The 12,934-nt window shown below is 44.0% G+C and overlaps 1 protein-coding gene across 8 annotated transcripts in view; it reads left to right on the top strand.

The window, feature by feature from the left end:
* Positions 1–12,934, top strand: part of LOC143804231 (calpain-13-like) — a 193,043-nt gene that overhangs the window by 52,637 nt on the left and 127,472 nt on the right. For all 8 annotated transcript variants that reach the window (XM_077282120.1, XM_077282125.1, XM_077282124.1 and 5 more), the window contains exon 2: positions 519–767. In XM_077282120.1, the coding sequence (XP_077138235.1) occupies positions 531–767 (237 nt within the window). In that variant the 5' untranslated portion in view covers positions 519–530. The remainder of the gene's footprint in view (positions 1–518; positions 768–12,934) is intronic.

Below are 12,934 nucleotides of genomic sequence, written 5' to 3'. Positions count from 1 at the left end.
AAAGAAACTTTTCAATAGACAAATCAGAGAAGATTTCTCCTAGAGATAAAATGTTGATGGCCCATTCTAGGGAAACTCTCTTAATAGCAAATTTAGACGTATAAGTAGACCATCAAAGGAATTGGAAAACATTTACATATATACATATCTGCAAAACTGAAATAAATTATTTTTTTTCTGAGCCTAATAGCATGATAGTCAATGTACCAGGTGACAAGGTCCATTTCATGTAATTACATAGTGCACTATAGTGATTGCCTTGAAACAAATTCACAAGTCCTGACTCCTGATTCATCCATTGTTCTTTTACCGACATGTTTAATCCAGGAACCGCTCAGCTAATTTTATTCAAACCAGAAGCAACTTTATCAGTAACTGAGTTGACCCAAATTTCCTTCATGCCGCACTCACTGGTTTGTAGATCCCATTCCGCTCATGCATTGAAATCTTTGTATTGATGACATTCTTTTTTTGCTTCGCTGATAGTGTCATATTATCTGTTTTCGTTTTCTTTATAGCTTCAAGCCGTAATGCCACTGCCGGGGGTATATCAAAACGTGGCAGAGGGGCAGCAGTCCCAGAGAAAAATCGGGACTGTGGAGAACCCCAAAAAGTTTAAAGGACAAGATTTTAACAGCATCCGGGACCTGTGCATCAGCAGGAAGCAGCTGTTTGAGGATGATGTGTTCCCGGCCAACCTCTCCTCTATAGGAGAAAAATTACTATCGCAGGATAAACTGCTGAGCATCAAATGGAAACGACCAACCGTAAGTTATAATTTTTTTGTTTATTTTGAAATGTTTTTCTTTATTTATTTTTGCAAAACATAAAAATATAAAAAATGTAAATAAAAATCTGGAAAGCATATACCGTAACCAAATAGAGAATCAGAAAATCATTTGCCCTACCAAGAACACAGCAGTTTATAATAGTTTACAATTAGGGATGAGCGAACCTGAACTGTAAAGTTTGGAGTTCATAACGGACACCTAGTGTCCGGTACCAAACCCAGAACATGGACTTTTTACGGGAAGTCCGGTTTACTGTTTGGATTTGGTGAAGAATAAAGGCTGCAGTGAAGCCAATCAACAAGTTTTTAGGCTATGGGCACTTCCGGAGTCATCACATCCATGGTAAGTATTGGCATAGCTGTAATTGGCGGGCCCACTACATGACAAGGTCTGTATAAATGCCACATCACGGGTGCCGCTGCCATTCTGCTTTGATTAGTATAGGGACAGGACACAGCTGTAATGAGGGACAGTTTTAGATTTTGCGTGTACGCACTCTGTGTGTGTACTTTGCACACGTCTCAGTGGGAGTACTGTGCCAAAAAAGCCTCTGCGTATTCTGCACACATATCTGTGGGAGTACTGTACCAAAAAAGCCTCTGTATGTACGCTGCCCTAGTGATGAGTGAGCACTAAAATGTTCGGTTACTCGAGTCAAGCAAATCGTAATGCTCGGGTGCTCGATCAGAGTAACGAGTGCAAGTACAGAGGAACCCATGCCGTTTTTTTCAAATTATATATTCAGCACGCAGGCGCTGGCTGATGAACACACGTATCAGCCGCTGCCTTCTCTCACTGTTATTAGTGGTAGCAGGCGTAGACAGATGGGGAGCAGTAGTCCAGAGGTAATCTTTATACCTCCTATCACAGCAGCAGGCTCACGCTGTCATTTGACAGCATGCGAACTGTGGCTCACTGACTGACGATAATGATTTCACCGCCGTGAAATGCACATGACAGCGTGGCAAACACTGGATGTTCGGGCCCCTCATTCAAGTGAATGGGGTCCGGGTCCGAGTACTGTTCTGGTACCCGAACCCAAACTTTTTTAACATCCAAGGGTCTGCCCATCTCTACTCATCACTACTCTGCACCCGTGTCTGTGGGAGTACTATGCCTTTAAGTTTCTGCGTGTACTCTGCACCCATGTCTGTGGGAGTACTGTGCCAAAAAGCCTCTGGGTATTCTGTACCCGTGTCTGTGGGAGTACTGTGCCAAAATGTCTTTGTGTATTCTGCACCTGTGTCTGTGGAAGTACAGTGCCAAAAAGCCTCTGTGTACTCTGCACCCTTGTCTGTGGAAGTACTGTGCCAAAAAGCCTCTGTGTACCCTGCACCCGTGTCTGTGGAAGTACTGTGGCAAAAAAATTCTGCGTATTCTGCACCCGTGTCTGTGGGAGTAGTGTGCGCAAGTTAAAAAAAAATAATAATCCACACCAGTGTCTGTTAGAGTACTGTAATTTTTTTTTTTTTAAAGAATGCGTACCAGTGTCTGTGGGACAACTGTGCCTTTAAGTCTCTGTGTGTACTCTGCACCCATGTCTGTGGGAGTACTGTGCCAAAAAGCCTCCATGTACTCTGCAACCGTGTCTGTGGAAGTACTGTGCATAATTTAAAAAAAATTTGCACCAGTGTCTGTGGGAGTACTGTGTGTAATTAAAAAAAAAAAACGCCCTAGTGTCTGTGGGAGTACTGTGTGTAAAAAATATTTTTCTACTCTGCAACTGTGTCTGTGGGAATGTTGTGCCAAAAAGCCTGTGTGTGTACTGTGCAGGCGTCTCTGTCAGAGTTCTCTGAAAAATGCCTCTGAGTGAGTACTCTACAAAACAGCCTGTGTGGGTGTACTATAATAATAATAATAATAATAATAAATAATTAATTCCTCCTCCGTCCTGTGAGGATGCCATCAGTAGTGCATCTACCAGTGTGTCCCACATTTTCAGATCATGCTCCAGTGATGGAAGCAAGGATGACACTTTGTTCTTGTAGAAGGGATCAGGCAGGACGGCCACCCAGTAATCAGCACTTGTAACAATCCGGGCAACTCATTGCGCAGGCACAGCAGCATGTATTGACTCATGTGTGCCAGGCTGCTCAGAGGCAACAATAAGCTGTCCTCGGTGGGAGGTGTATCACCTGGGTCCTCTATCACCCCAGCCACGCTCCAGTGATGCCCGTGAGCTGCTTTGAATGGCACCCTGCTGTGAACTTGGTTCTCTCCCCTCATCCTCCAAAACTGATTCTTGCCTGGACAGTTGTGTACCTCCGCTGTTGGTATTGGAAACCATCCTCCGAGATATGTGTGGAAGACTGGTCTTATAATGGTGTGAATGGTCCCTGTTCCTCCTCCTCTTCCGCCTGTGTCACCTCCTCATCCATCATTGCCTAAAGTGTTTTTTCAAGGAAGCATAGAAGTGGGATAGTGACGCTGATGATGGCATCATCAGTGCTGGCCATGTTGGAGGAGAACTCAAAGCAGCGCAACAGGGGACACACGTCCCGCATGGAGGCCCACTCGATGGTGGTGAAATGATGTTGTTCTGCAGTGACTCACCCGTGCGTGCTGCAGCTAAAACGCCACCATTGTCTGCTGCTGCTCACACTGTCGCTCCACCATATAAAAAATGGAGTTCCACCTTGTGGGTACGTCACACATGAGGAGGGGAGTGAGAAGGCAGAAGTGATGCTGCAGTGCAGACAGACGAGAAACAGGGTGAGAATTAGATTCTGAACCCCATTGGGGACAGCGATGATAATGTGTGCAACTGTAAGCGCTGCGGAATATCTTAGCGCTATATAAGCAATGTATAATAAATGCCAAAAGCGCTCACAGATGTCTTGCACTTTCTGCAGCAGCTCTGACGTCTGGGGATAATTTTTCAGGAAGCACTGCACCAGCAAATTCAGCCATGTGCCAGGCAAGAGATGTTCATCAAACCGGCTAGGTCCACAGCTACGACATTTTGCCTGTTATCACACACCAGCAAAATATATGGGGGAGATTCCCCAATTTATCATGGCAACGTCGATCTGTAACAGAAAAGAAACATTTTATGCAGCAAACGTATGATACCAATAAGTAATGATTTTTCATCTGATTATCAATAAAGCATGGTGTTAGAAGAGTCATCTCATTATCATTAGTGGGCAAGGTCAGCAGAGTCATCTCATTGTCATTAGAGGGAAGTGTCAGTAGAGTAATCTCATTATCATTAAAGGGCAGGGTCAGCAGAGACATCTCATTATCATTAGAGAGCAGGTCTAGTAGAGTCATCCCATTATCATTAGAGGGCAGGGTCAGCAGAGTCATCTCATTTTCATTAGAGGGCAGGGTCAGCAGAGTCATCTCATTTTCATCAGAGGGCAGGGTCAGCAGAGTCATCATTTTCATTAGAGGGCAGGGTCAGCAGAGTGATAGAGGGTGGGGTCAGCAAAGTGATCTCATTATTATTAGAGGGCAGGTCTAGCAGAGTCATTCCATTATCATTAGAGGGTAGGATCAGCAAAGTCATCTCATTATCTTTAGAGGGCAGGTCTAGCAAAGTCATCCTATTATCATTAGAGAGCAGGGTCAGCAGAGTCATCTCATTTTCATCAGAGGGAAGGGTCAGCTGAGTCATCTCATTATCATTAGCAGGCAGGGTCAGCAGCGTCAGCTCATTATCATTAGAGGAAAGGGTCAGCAGAGTCATCTCATCATCATTAGAGGACAGGTTCAGCAGAGTCATCTCATTTTCATTACAGGGCAGGGTCACCAGAGTCATCTTATATTCATTACAGGGCAGGGTCAGCAGAGTCATCTCATCATCATTAGAGGACAGGTTCAGCAGTCATCTCATTATCATTAAAGGGCAGAGTCACCTGAGTCATCTTATATTCATTACAGGGCAGAGTCACCAGAGTCATCTCATTATCCGTAGAGGACAGGGTCAACAGATGATTCATCTCATTATCATTAGAGGATAGGGTCAGCAGAGTCATTTCATTATCATTGTGGGCAGGGTCAGCAGCGTCATCTCATCTTTATCAGTAGAGGGCAGCGTCTGCTTTTTACCATTAGACTGTGGACATTTGCCCATACCCGGAATTGTAATTATTCTGGCTATGTGGCCGTTTCTCCAGATCTCGTGCTGATAGTGATGATATACGCAGGTAACGCTGCAGAGTTAAGCATAAATAACTGCATAAAATTAGCATTGTCCCCGCCGCCTAATCCTACATGCAGTTAACGGTTAATATAATTATCCAAATACAGAGCTGTGAGCGAGAAACGCAGGAAGGTTTTTCCTTTTTTTTTCTGTTGTTTTGATCGGCAGCGCTGACCAGAATGCATTTGTCAGGCTGTTTTCCCTTCGCAGCAGAACTTGCACTTTATGGTACACTGAGCGGCTGCAAAGATTTTGCATATTTATCATTTGCATCAAAGCTGAATAGGGATATGTCAGTAAAATGAAGTTGTGTGAAGATCAGGGCAGAGTCTCCGCTTCACTGCACATCTCTCTGCAGAGGTTCATCCTCAAGGTCGTCTTATCCTCCATACCATCAGTACCATCAGAATATAGCAAAAAACATAATCTGCTGTGATGCTTAATATCCTCAAAAAGCAAAATGCATCACACTAGATCCAAATATTGGGTAGTTTGAGAATGGGCCATGAGTTGCATTTCATGTCAAGAAGTCATCTGTTTCTTGGTCCTCCTTATATATTATACCCACATCACATCTCATTGAGGAGTTTAGGGCCTGCGATAACGTCGCGGCCTGTGATTGGTCGCGTGAGCGGTCACATGAGCGGCACGCGACCAATCACAAGCCGCGACGTCATCGAAGGCCCTTCACGCGCTCATTCTTAGGAACGGAGGCTGCCGATTACAATCTGTAAGGTCCAGGGGCCCCCGGACGGGTGAGTATATCCATATTTTTTATTTTAATTCTTTATTTTTTACATGAATATGGATCCCAGGGCCTGAAGGAGAGTTTCCTCTCCTTCAGACCCTGGGAACCATCCAGGATACCTTCCGATACTTGAGTCCCATTGACTTGTATTGGTATCGGGTATCGGTATCGGCGATATCCGATATTTTTCGGGTATCGGCCGATACTATCCGATACCGATACTTTCTAGTATCGGAAGGTATCACTCAACACTAATAGGAAACAACTTCCACAATTGGGCCCCCCATAATCTCAAGAACCTCTGAAGGTAACCATATGAATGGAGAGGTAGTCATGATGCGAACCTCCATTACATTCATTCTTCTTGGGTTTGGCTGGTCTTCTGCACTGGCTTTGAGAATGAATGGAGCAGAGGTGAACATGTCAGGATTCTTGTTGACCTTCTACAGTTTGACCACTAGTGGCTGCTATTGTTCACCTTGATAACTGTACGCAATTCCACTCCTTACCACTGGAGGCTGCTGTTGCTGTTGCCCTTTACTAAGATTACAGATCCTGAACCTGTGGAATCCATTTAGTTTCCTGTTTGGGCCTACTAAGTTAGTAGGTTAATTAGTGTGTGAGTATAAAAAGAAACCCAGCACCCCAGAGCTTCACTTGAACTGCAACTTGAGCTCTGACAACATGCTAAAAATCCACTCTGCAACCAAAGCCTGGATTATCAAGAGGCTGAAGACCAGATCCACTGAATTAAAAAAAGATTTGAAGATACTGGAGATGTGTTTGACATGCCCAGGTCCGGCAGACCCCGCTAGACAACTGCTCAGGAGGAACGTTTGTTGGTTAGAAAATCCAAAACAAGCCCCTCTTCCACTGCAGCAGAGCTCCAACAGGCCTGGTCACCTCAAGTCCCTGTGTCAGCTAGAACAGTTTGTAGGATTCTGTCTCGAAATGGCCTCCATGGACGAATCTAAAAAAAAGGCAAATAAAAAACCGTGTGGCATTTGCAAAGTCCCATAGCCCGCTAAACAGATGGATGCTGGAAAAGTGGCAGAAGGTGGATTTCTCTGATGAATCTTCAGTAGAATTACACCACAGCCACCGCAAATACTACAGGAGACCTACTGGAACCCGTCTGGATCCAAAATACACCCAGAAAACAGTTACATTTGGTGGTGGAAAGATCATAGTCTGGGGTTACATTCAGTATGGGGTGTGCGAAACATTTGCAAGGTGGAAGGCAATATCAATAGCCTAAAATATCAAGAAGTATTAGCTACCTCTTATATTCCAAATCATAAAAGGGGTCAAATTCTGCAGCAGGATGGTGCTCCATCTCATACATCCATCTCTACAACAAAGTTCCTCCAGGCAAAAAAGGTCAAGGTGCTCAAGGACTGGCCAGCCCAGTCACCAGACATGAACATCATTGAGCATGTTAGAGGTAGGATGAAAGAGGAAGCTTGGAAGACAAAACCAAAGAATCTAGATGAACTCTGGGAGGCATGTAAGACTGCATTCTTTGCTATTCCTGATGACATTAATAAATTGTATGAATCATTGTTGAACCGCATGGATGCAGTCCTATAAGCTCATGGAAGTCACACAAAATGTTAAATATGATCTGCCCCAGCCACTGATTTCCACCCTTCCGTCCTGTTCTCTGCTGTCCTCTCCGTCCTTCCGTCCGCTCCCCCTGCAGTCCGATCTCACTCCCCGTGGTCCGATCTCACCCCCCCTTACCTACCGAGCTCCGGTGTCCCTCCCGATGTCCGTCCATCTTCTCCATGGGCGCCGCCATCTTCCACAATCTCAGGCACATGCGCAGTGTGCCTGCCGAATCTGCCTGCCGACAGATTAATTCCAGGTACATTTTGATCACTGTGATAGAACCTATCACAGTGATCAAAATAAAAAAAATTGTAAATAACCAACCCCCTTTATCACCCCATAGGTAGGGAAAATAATAAAATAAAGAAAATATATTTAGTTTATTTTTCCACTAGGGTTAAGGTTAGAACTAGGGTTAGGGTTGCAATTAGGGTTAGGGTTTCAATTAGGGTTAGGGTTAGAATTATGGTTAGGGTTGCAATTAGGGTTAGGTTTGCAATTAGGGTTAGGGTTGCAATTAGGGTTAGGGTTAGAATTAGGGTTAGGGTTGCAATTAGGGTTAGGATCAGGCTATCTGCACACAGTGCGGATTTGGCTGCAGATCTGCAGAGGATTGGATGCTGCGGATTCGTAGCAGTTTTCCATCACGTTTACAGTACCATGTAAACCTATGGAAAACCAAATCCGCTATGCCCATGGTGCGGAAAATACCGCGTGGAAACGCTGCGTTGTATTTTCCGCAGCATGTCCATTCTTTGTGGATTCTGCAGCATTTTACACCTGTTCCTCAATAGGAATCCGCACAAAAAACATTGTAAATCCACGGGAAATTAAAAAAAAATGGTGCGGAAACATCCTCACACGAATCCGCAACGTGGGCACATAGCCTTAGGGTTGGAATAAGAGTTAGGGTTGGAATAAGGGTTAGGGTTGGAAATAGGGTTAAGATTAGGGTTAGAGGTGTGTTGGGGTTAGGGATAGGCTTTGTGGTTAGGGTTATGGTTAGTGTTGGGATTAGGGTTAGGGGTGTGTTGTGGTTAGTGTTGTGGTTAGGGTTAGGATTGGGATTAGGGTTAGGGAAGTCTTGGGGTTAGGGTTGTGGTTAGGGGTGTGTTGGGGTTAGGGTTGGGATTAGGGTTAGGGGTGTGTTGGGGTTAGTGCTGGAGTGATAATTGAGGGGTTTCCACTGTTTAGGCACATCAGGGGTCTCCAGATACGACATGGTGTCACAATTGATTCCAGCCAGTCTTGAGTTTAAAAAGGCAAATGGTGCTCCCTCCCTTCCGAGCCCCAACGTGTGCCCAAACAGTGGTTTACCCAAACATATGGGGCATAAGCGTACTCAGAAAAAATTGCACAACAACTTTGGGGGTCTAATTTCTCCTGTTACTCTTGGGAAAATAAAAAAATGGGGGCTAAAAACTTATTTTTGTGGGAAAAAAATGTTTTTTTATTTTCACGGCTCTGCGTTATAAACTTCTGTGAAGCACTTGGGGGCTCAAAGTGCTCATCACACATCTAGATAAGTTCCTTGGGGGGTCTAGTTTCCAAAATTGGGTCATTTGTGGGGGGTTTCTACTGTTTAGGCACATCAGGGGCTCTGCAAACGCAACGTGACGCCTGCAGACCATTCCATCAAAGTCTGCATTTCAAAACGTCACTACTTCCCTTCCGAGTCCCGACGTGTGCCCAAACAGTAGTTTACCCCCACATATGGGGTATCAGCGTACTCAGGACAAACTGGACAACAACTATTGGGGTGCAATTTCTCCTGTTACCTTTGTGAAAATAAAAAATTGCTTGCTAAAAATAATTTTTGAGGAATGAAAAATTATTTTTCATTTTCACGGCTCTGCGTTTTAAACTTCTGTGAAGCACTTGGCGGTTAAAAGTGCTCACCACACATCTAGATGAGTTCCTTGGGGGGTCTAGTTTCCAAAATGAGGTCACTTGTGGGGGGTTTCTACTTTTTAGGCACATCAGGGGCTCTGCAAACGTAACATGACGCCCGCAGACCATTCCATCAAAGTCTGCATTCCAAAAACTCACTACTTCCCTTCCGAGCCCTGACGTGTGCCCAAACAGTGGTTCCCCCCACACATGGGGTATCAACATACTCAGGACAAACTGGACAACAACTTTTGGGGTCCAATTTCTCCTGCTACCCTTGGGAAAATACAAAACTGGGGCTAAAAAATAATTTTTGAGGAAAGAAAAATAGTTTTTTATTCTCACGGCTCTGCGTTATAAACTTCTGTGAAGCACTTGGGGGTTCAAAGTGCTCACCGCACATCTAGATTAGTTCCTTGGGAGGTCTAGTTTCCAAAATTGGGTCACTTATGGGGGAGCTCCAATGATTAGGCACACAGGGGCTCTCCAAACACGACATGGTGTCCGCTAATGATTGGAGCTAATTTTTCATTCAAAAGTCAAATGGCGCTCCTTCCCTTCCGAGCCCTGCTGTGTGCCCAAACAGTGGTTTACCCCCACATGTGAGGTATCGCTGTGCTCAGGAGAAATTGCTCAACAAATTTCAGGATCTATTTTATCCTGTTGCCCATGTGAAAATGTGAAGATGAGGGGCAAACACCCCGAAACAGCTGTCTGTGGATGGATACCATGCTTGGCATAGGTGGTTTTCCTGTATTGGATGTTTTCTTTTATGGGATGCTGCCCTTCCCGTGGTTGTTCCTTCTCGGGGAAAGGTCTGGCTATTCACCGCTTGCGTTGAGAAACACGTGATGGTGTCTCCGCAGCTATCCTACATGCATTTGCATATTTCCCATAAGGGATGGGGGCAGTGTTCTGGATCACTGCGTTGAGAAACACGTGATGGTGTCTCCGCGGTGTTGGATGTTTTGGTCTCCCCAAGGCCAATCATCTGTTCCTTCACAGCCTTTTACTAGGCACTGCTCCTAATAGCCAGATTCCTACTCCACACTGATGAGGGGCAAACACCCCGAAACAGCTGTCTGTGGATGGATACCATGCTTGGCATAGGTGGTTTTCCTGTATTGGATGTTTTCTTTTATGGGATGCTGCCCTTCCCGTGGTTGTTCCTTCCCGGGGAAAGGTCTGGCTATTCACCGCTTGCGTTGAGAAACACGTGATGGTGTCTCCGCAGCTATCCTACAGGGAGTATATGCAGACATGCAAGCACTAAAACCAAAATATATGGAATTTGAAACTCAGACATCCCATAACGTTCAGATTTTTGGACAAGCTAATCAGGATCTACAGATAATTGTGCAAGATCTAAGCAATAAGACTGCACTGCAGTCTGAGCAGATCCTTCAGTTACAAAATCAACATATAGCTCCGGCCCCACCAACCACCCTTCCACAGCCGCCCTTCCATTCCCAGCTTTCAGATTTGGTGGAGACCGGGACAACGTTTGTGGATTCACCAACCAGTGAAGATTTTACTTTGCTACACCCTGCTCACTTCCATCCGGACAAATCAAAAGTATTGTGTATCATTATGCTACTGACAAATAAAGCTTTAGAACAGGAAAAAGAAAAAATCCAGCTTCCAAAAATTCAAAATTTATTGTGGATAAAATGCAAAGTCCAAGCAAATAATTGACATAATAGTGAGCAGCAGGCATAAAGCTTTAGCCTGGGCCAGCCCCCTTATTGAAACTCAAGATGATCCAATTAATGATCTGAAGACTTTCCTAGCAGCCATGAGCCAGGTGTTTGATGACCCTAATCATTGTCCAACAGCTTCAGCTACGTCAGGACAAACACTCTGATGCAGAGTATGCCTTAGAATTCAGCGGTGGGTGATTGATACTCAATGGAATAATGCTGCAAAATGATCTTTTTTTAAGAACGGACTCTCCAGCTCACTCAAAGATGAACTAGCCCGGGCCGATGCTCCCACAAATTTTTATGACTTTATTCACCATTGTATTCAAATAGACACCTGATTATCAGAGAGATGATTGAAAAAGTGGAATTCAACCTGGTCCCACAACAGTAACCGTTATCCACCTGCTACAATCACCAGTCCCAGAAACTTTGAGATAAAGAGTCCTCATACATCTGAAGCTAAACCCACGTACATTGACAGCCTATTAAAACGTGAAAGTGCTGAGAGAAAAGAACGGAGACTTCAGGAAAACCAGTGTTTTATTGTGGAAAGACTGACCACTTTCTCATCAATTGTCCTTCTCGACTACGTAAAACAGTAGCAGTGGTAGCGGATCCCAACTTATCCGATGTCTGAACCAACGCCTCCAGTGAATGCCGTCATCCATTCAATTTCCTCTATTGCACCCAACATTAAAAAAGATAACAAGGACTCTCAAAGTTGATACTCAATGGACTTCCACATCTGCCATGGTTGATTCAGGAGCAAACTGACATTTTATGGACATCTCTTTTGCAAAAGAATAGGGGTAAAAAATTCAAAACAGACTTTCATCTATTATGGAAACTGTTGATGGATCTCCACTAAATACAGGACCAGTAAAACAGGAGCCTGAACCCTTAGAGATAGTTATGGAACCTAATCATCATGAGGTTTTATCCTTCTTACTAATCTCATCTCCAAATTTTCCAATAATCCTGGGGTTGCCATGGCTACATACTCAAAATCCCACAATCAACTGGGAAACTAAAGATGTGTCTTTTCCATCTACTGCCCACTCCCCACAGGCTTCGCCAAACAAAGAGGCTGTAGAATATCATGAACAATCTTCTAACCTACCATCTATATATAAGGAATTTACTGATTCTGATCTTCAGGAATAGGTCATTCCATAAAATACATGGTTGCTATACTGGTTGTTGCCTTGATTAGATCCATCCACTGCATGCACTGTGTGTTGCATCTAAGCATTTTGCGATAGTAGCAGAGGACTACTGTACCCCCTTTAATTTCCAAACCTCCGGCAGGATCCTAATAGTGCTGGTCACAATCCATGGTGAAATAGATACATAAGAGAAAACATTCTACAGTATATACAGTATTCATGGAGGCTCCTCCATGATGACTTCAGACCAATATTCAGTTCCAGGGTCCAGTTCTCCATATCCAAGGAATAATTTATTGCCGGGGAAAATTTCTGTCTATATAAATAATTTTGTACATAGGATCTGGTTCCTGTCTTGTTGGACCTTGAAGGCGCCACCTCAGTGCATATAATAAATCTATGTACGGTACTTATGTAATGAGAAAGCAGCCAGCAATTAATTCATCCTGAAGGTGACCTCCAGTCTGAACCGTGCGCTGTGCTGCTTACCTGCTGTAGCTCCAGTCTGCATGAGGCTGTGTGTAAGGAATCAGAACCCAACTTGACATCTAATAAATATTTAGGAGCACATTAAACCTGAGCAGAAAATATAAATATGGAAACAGGAGGAAGAAAGAGGGAAAACAAAACCATCTGCTGGGAACTGACACCTGCTAAACATATGAAGTGTTCGAAATATGAAAATGATGAAAATCACAATATACAGTGGGGCAAAAAAGTATTTAGTCAGTCAGCAATAGTGCAAGTTCCGCCACTTAAAAAGATGAGAGGCGTCTGTAATTTACATCATAGGTAGACCTCAACTATGGGAGACAAACTGAGAAAAAAAATCCAGAAAATCACATTGTCTGTTTTTTTATCATTTTATTTGCTTATTA

The sequence above is a fragment of the Ranitomeya variabilis genome, chromosome 2 (genome assembly GCF_051348905.1).
Source record: "Ranitomeya variabilis isolate aRanVar5 chromosome 2, aRanVar5.hap1, whole genome shotgun sequence".
In the NCBI taxonomy this organism is placed as follows: domain Eukaryota; kingdom Metazoa; phylum Chordata; class Amphibia; order Anura; family Dendrobatidae; genus Ranitomeya; species Ranitomeya variabilis.
The sequence above is the reverse complement of the archived record's forward strand: the minus strand, read 5'-3'. Positions and strand labels throughout refer to the sequence as shown.